This window comes from Engraulis encrasicolus, chromosome 22 (assembly GCF_034702125.1).
Source record: "Engraulis encrasicolus isolate BLACKSEA-1 chromosome 22, IST_EnEncr_1.0, whole genome shotgun sequence".
Taxonomy (NCBI): Eukaryota; Metazoa; Chordata; class Actinopteri; order Clupeiformes; family Engraulidae; genus Engraulis; species Engraulis encrasicolus.
This window is the reverse complement of record NC_085878.1, coordinates 26854951-26861623: the sequence shown is the minus strand read 5'-3', so window position 1 is coordinate 26861623 and position 6673 is coordinate 26854951. Positions and strand designations below refer to the sequence as shown.

General features: G+C 42.9%; 1 protein-coding gene across 1 annotated transcript in view; it reads right to left on the bottom strand.

The window, feature by feature from the left end:
- Positions 1-1005: 1005 nt before the first annotated feature.
- rras2 (RAS related 2) overlaps positions 1006-6673 on the bottom strand; it is a 69831-nt gene continuing 64163 nt past the window's right edge. The window contains exons 5-6 of the mRNA XM_063188946.1: positions 5358-5476; positions 1006-1496 (exon numbers count right to left, since the gene is read on the bottom strand). Of these exons, the coding sequence (XP_063045016.1) occupies positions 1409-1496; positions 5358-5476 (207 nt within the window). The 3' untranslated portion in view covers positions 1006-1408. The remainder of the gene's footprint in view (positions 1497-5357; positions 5477-6673) is intronic.

Below are 6673 nucleotides of genomic sequence, written 5' to 3'. Positions count from 1 at the left end.
CTCTCTCTCCCAACTCGCATCCTGTCACCATCTGCACTGCACTACCATGAATAAAGTCAAAAAGACAAAAAATATCTTCAAACAAGATCATGTGGAATAAGTGGCACGGTATTATAGTTTCCGAATCCGCGTTGCCCATCACTGCATAGGAGAAGGGCCAAAACACAACATCCCAGTGTTCTTATTGGCTGCCTATATACAAACACACAGGTGTATATATATATTTATATTATATATAATATTTATATGTATATGTCTATGCTATTACGTGGGTTAGGACCAAGCTCATCAACCTTGCACTCAGCACTTTAAAAGATTTAATCATCAGGTATTTTTTATATTTAAAAAAAATGTGTTCTCAACTCACACAGATTTCATTTTATGTACAGTAGCTGATTAACACACGGAGTAGAAATTAAAAGGCATAAGGCACCACACACACATGTAGAAACATACTGGCACACACACACAAATTCACTCACACACATACAGGTGTGTGCACAAACATAGATGCGCAATTGCGCATGAACACGCGCGTACATACACACACACGAACATACGTGTACACACACACACACACACACACACACACACACACACACACACACACACACACACACACACACACACACACACACACACACACACACACACACACACACACACACACACACACACACACAAAAAGCTTCACAAGATCACCTCATTCTACACCACCTGCAAAAGTGTCACTTATTTAGCATTACCATTCTAATGATATAATACACATATATCCATATTTTCTGTGATTCCATCTTGGTAAAAGTACACGTGACTACAAGGCAAAGATAAGTCCTTTGAGATACAACGTAACAACAATGGAATCGTTAAGCAAATTTAAGAAGCGACATTTTCTCTTTTTTTTTTTTAGTGTTGGGACTTATTCACACTGAAAGCTGTAGCCTACGGTTCGTCTTTTTTTTCTCTCGTTTCGTCATCATGTTGTATTTTTATAACACTAGTCGATGGTGAGCAGTGGTGAGTTCAATACAAAAAAGGTGTGTTTCTCACACTTGTTTTCTTTTCGTTTTGTTGTTTTTGTTGTTTTGTTGACTGTCAGTTTGGTTCCTGTAGTAGTGAAGTTCCATGGTGGTGGGTGGTGGGTGGTGGGGTCTGTGTGGTGGGGGTGTACAGTGGACACCTCCCCCTGTGAGGGGCTACCCACCCTCATAAGGCCTTTAGCAAGGACTGCCATCTTAAGTCATGCACGCATGTGTAGAAAGAAAGGCAGCGGTCATCCCCAACAGGATGTGATGTCAGAAGGCAGGGGTGTGTGTGGAGGGGGAGTGGGGAGCGGGTACTGTGAAAAGGTAGGGGGGGGGAGGGATCTCGTGACAGCAGCTGGATGATTGGCAGTCCTGTGCGCCAATCAGACGATGACACAATGGCAGCCACTCTTGTCTTTCTCCTTGCGCGTGGGCTCTGGCGAGGGCGGGCACTCCTGCTCCTGGAACTTCCTATTGGACGACAGAAGAAAACAACAGCCAATCAGTGAACCCCTTACTGACCTCAAGTGCTCTCTTGCCATCACAGCGTTGCAATCAAGGTATAATCTAGTTATCCCCATGCAGCAAATGGCTCATTAAACATCTTTTGTTATCAACGTTACTGCTACTTGGCTATTGTAGACTCCAGTCCTTTCCGGTAACTACACTATGATATAATCCACGTGAAAGGATATCTCCATCCCCTTCATGTGGCAACAGTAGAAGCTTGATCAGACATGACGGTCCCTCATCCCTAGCCTGTGCCCAGCCATACTACCTGTGAAGCTTTACAAAATGTTGCGATACAAATAGGTGTTGCCGAATATTCTATCAGATATTTCAAATCTTCCAAGGGTTCGGACCCAATTAAATTGGCTCATTTCCAGATGCCCAATTGGGCATTCTTTCTTTCATGCCCACAGCAATACCTTACGCTGCCTTTATTGAATAGAATCAATGCACCAGTATAGTGGGCGAACTTTATGACATCCTGTGATGTTGTGAAAAATAAACTTATTAACCTTGAACCTCACTTTCAAGTTTCAACTACTTTTTCATGCATCCTGTGGCCTTGCTTTTTCTGCTTCATTATTGTACATAACACATGAAACACATGAGACGATGCTGTGAGACGAAAAATAAAATTCTTGAATCTTGATCATGAATCTATCTACACTAGTTAACTAGTTTCTCTTGTACTTTACAGCACTACTCCATCACAACATATGAAGTTCAGAGGCAGAGAGTGGGCTGAAAGAAGCAGCTGAGCTTACATAAGTGTGCTTGGCATTTTAAGGTGCTTGCCAATTAGGAGCGCCTCGGCATGATACAGTGCAGAGTTACAGGTTGGGGGCGGACTCGTGTCTTCCCTGACAAGAAAGACAGCCCCTCCAATATGTTGCGCGGTAAAATCATCATGTTCCATCATGTCACATTATCACAGCACATCTTACTCTTACCAGCCCTGTAGATTGTGCACTAACATCACCGTGTCTTTCTAAGTAACAGTTATCACAGCACATCTCTCACAAGACTCTGAACACGCTCGTGTCTTTTGTGACATGAAAGCCCTATCTGTAGATCGCACAGTAAAATCATCATTATCACAGCAGCTCATTGCACTTAGCAGATGCTTTTACCCAAGGAAACATACTGCTCTTTGTTGCCTGAGGCAATAATATTGCTTGGATGAATATTCCATGGATGAAGTGCCCATGAGCAAGTCATCTAACCCTGTATCATGGATGAGGATTCAGGAGGCCAGACACACACATTGTTACAAATGGTACAGGACTCGGACCTGCAACCACTCTAATACCAAGATTATATAATTATTCAACATGATTCCGTGCTCCTGGACACGCATGTTAAGGACACAAAATCCGTGTCCAGGAGCACGGATTTAGCCAAAATTCCGTGCTCCTGGACACGGAATTATTTTCCGTGATGGACACACAGAAGTGCTCTCTCTATACTCCCACAGCTCTATGTTTCCACAGACTTGTGTTTTCTCAGGATTTTTCTAATTTCAAATATTTTTTTCTCAAAAAAAAAAAAATTTCTTACTGACAGGTTAGGGTTAGGGATTGTTTTGATCTAGGCGCAGCTAGTTTTCTTTCATTCATTATATGAATTTGATAACCTAGCAACCAACTGGAAAAAGTATTTCTCAAAAATATGTCTTTAATGACAGGTTAAGGTTAGGGGATGTTTTGGTCAGGGCACAACTTAAATTGCTATAGCATTATTTTGTTTAGGATTAGCATTTGGTATGAATTTTCTAATGATAGAGTTAACAGAGTGCTGTGGTAATAGCCTATAGAAAGCACTTCAGTGTGCCCATCACGGAAAACAATTCCGTGTCCAGGAGCACGGAAAACAATTCTGTGTCCAGGAGCACGGAATTTTGGCAAAATCCGTGCTCCTGGACACGGATTTCGTGTCCTTAACATCCGTGTCCAGGAGCACAGATTTTTTGGAGATCAGGCTGAATTATTAGACCATAGCTACACATGGAAAGCTTGGTCTTATCATGCAGTGTGTGGAAGCCTCAGCATGTTCCTCATAGCATCAACATCATGGCACATCTCATCCCACCTAATTACTCTGACCAGTTGGTGGAAAGCTTGTTCTGAGTGAACACAGCATGGAAAGTATAATCAAAGACAGCTTCCGGCATCGCTTGGACCTCTTTGATCTATTGTACTCAAGGAGAAGAGATGCAACAGACTGAACAAGTGTCATCATCAGACTCCTCAAGCACAGTCGTAATCACCAGGAACTCTCAGCCTCAATCTCACCCTTCATCCCCAGTTTTGTTCTCTATGTCTCTTCTCTATTTAAAAACCATGTTGAAGCCCTATTCTATCAGCCATCTCTGTCTATTCTATTATTTTCTGTTCCGCTTTCTTCAGAGCAACACCATGATGACCAAGATCTCTCCTTTATACCCTGAACAGTTTGTGGAAGGCCTGGTCAACATGCAGTGTTGACATGTGGGCAGCCGTGGCCTAGTGGTTAGAGAGTTGGTCTTTCAATCTAGGGGTTTCAGGTTCGAATTCCCCCTGACATCTCCCTACATCTCCATCCATGGCTGAAGTGCCCTTGAGCAAGGCATGTAACCCCACATTGCTCCAGGGACTGTAACCAATATCCTGAAAAATAATAACTGTAAGTTGCTTTGAATAAATTAAAGCGTCATCTAAGTGTAATGTAATGTAATGTAATGTAATGCAGTTATTCGTCTTTTATTATATGGTGTGACGTCATCGGTCGAATGCTCCATTCATTTCAACGGGGCTCCCCAACATTCGCACGTCTGTTATTTTTCGATAACGGACGGGTTGGTCTATAACAGACCGCTGTCAATGGCAACAAGACTTTTCACTGCTAAAGCGACTTTTCAACAAGACTCTAATCAGCTGCTGTGATAGACAACACCTGTTGTCCTGGCTACCTAGCTGTTGCCTCGCGGTGTTCCACAACGGCACTGTTTTGCGCAGCAACAATCTTTTGACTTAACATTAAATAGGCCTAAAGAAATGTCCCCGCCATGTGTGAATCATTTAAGTATATCCATATAATAAGCGGGTTAACTTTCGGCGACTCGGTCGCTTTGTGGAATAGCAGCACTTCAGAGAGAACAAGACCCCTCCGCTCCGCGTCGGGGTCTAAAGATTCTCTCTGTCGTGCTGCTATTCCACGGTAGCGACCTTCTCGCCGAACGTTAACCCTTACATAACTCTGACCAGCTGGTGGAAGGTCTGGTGTACTTGGCATTTATCACCTTATAATCCGCTAGTTGGTGAAAGGCCTGGTGAGCATATCATATGTGTGTAGTATATATACGTACGTATGTGTGCTGCATATCTCATCTTATAACTTTAAACAGCTCAGGGAATGCCCGGTCTATACAGTCATACTGTATGTGCAAGGCTCTAAATTAACACCAGCCAACCAGCAAAATGCTGGAGAAATTTCAGTTTGGCTGGTAGAGAAGACCATTTTACTAGCCACTTTGACCCATTAGTCAGTATGTGTTTGGCAACTAAGATTAATATCTACTAGCCATTTTGGCTGGTGATGAAAAAAGTTAATTTAGAGCCCTGTGTATGTGTACATGTGTGCATGTCTCGCCTTAAAACTCTGACCAGCTCAAGGAATACCTGGTGTACATGTCATGTGCATTCATATCTTAAACTAGCTCAGGGAATGCCATAATGTGCATACCACATATTCGTATGTGTGTGCAAATCTCACCTTATTACTCTAACCAGCTCATGGAAGGCCTGGTCTACATATCATATGTGTGCATGTGTGTCCATATCTCACCTTATTACTCTAACCAGCTCATGGAAGGCCTGGTCTACATTCATGCGGATCTTGGCCGAGGCCTCCATGTACGTCACCTTCAGCTGCCGCGCCAACTGCTGGCCCTCCTCCTGAGTCACCTGAGGAAGAGGAGGAGGATGAGGAGGAGGAGGGAGAGGGAGAGGGAGAGGAGGAGGAGGAGGAGGATGAAGAGGAGGAAGAGAAAGGGGACAAAGAGAGCAGTAGAGAGGAGGAAATAGAGGGGAAGGAGGAGGAGGAGGAGGACGAATAGCAGGAGGAGGAGGATGAAGAGGAGTGGGAGGGAAAGAGGAGGAGGAGGAGGAGGAAGGAGGATAAAAAGAAGGAAGGGGACAAGGACAGGAAGAGTTGGACAATGGAGAAAGTTGAGGAATTAGAAGAGAGGGAGAAAAGAAGAAAGGAGGGAGGGGAAAGAGGAAGTGGAGAAGATGAAAAAGTGGAAGAGAAAGAGGAGCAGAAGTAGAAAGAAAGAAGTAAAGGAGAAGGAAGAAGAGGAGGAGAAGGAGGAAAAAAAAATAGTTTTCCACAAGACAAACCAAATAGCCTTTGGAACACCTCTGAATAATGCTGATCTGACTCCACCTAGTGGACAACACAGACTGTTGCTCTAGTCTTATAGAACATTCCTGTAATAGCACAGTCAACAAATCCATAAACTACAAACGTTCATTAAGCCTACCAATGATAATTTCCAAAAGGTTTGGTTCACCATCACAGAGAGCCTCACACCAACATCACTTCACACCTCTGATGAAGGCTGCAAATGCAGAGTAGTAGTACTTGTCAAGTCAAAAATCTTCACATTTCTTGGATTTTATCACAGGCAGTTCATAAAAAAAAAGATTCATTCATTCATGAGTGGGAACTTTTAACAAGCATCTCTCAGATCCGAAAACAGCCATCTCAGGATGTTGCATAAAATCACATCATTTTGAAAACATACTAGTGCCACCAAATGTAATAATAGCAAATGCTGAAGCACTAACTCTGTGTCTGACTTATAATTGGCTGTTTGTACGGCTCGAAATATGATGGTGTGATATGTATCACACACAATGAGGTTTAGGGGATTATGAAAATAATTGATTGTGCAAGTGACACTGTCTTGCAGTCCCTAAAGCGACTAAGCACTCATACCATCAATAACCACCAGGTGGCAGCATGTGTGTACGATATCAAAAAAGTCCACTTGGTTCTAAACGCCTCCTTTCATATCCATTTAAATTTCATGCTCATGTCTCCAGAAAAAAAAATCACCAAGCTTCCCTGCTCAGTTCGTGTTAGTGCATGTAATAAAA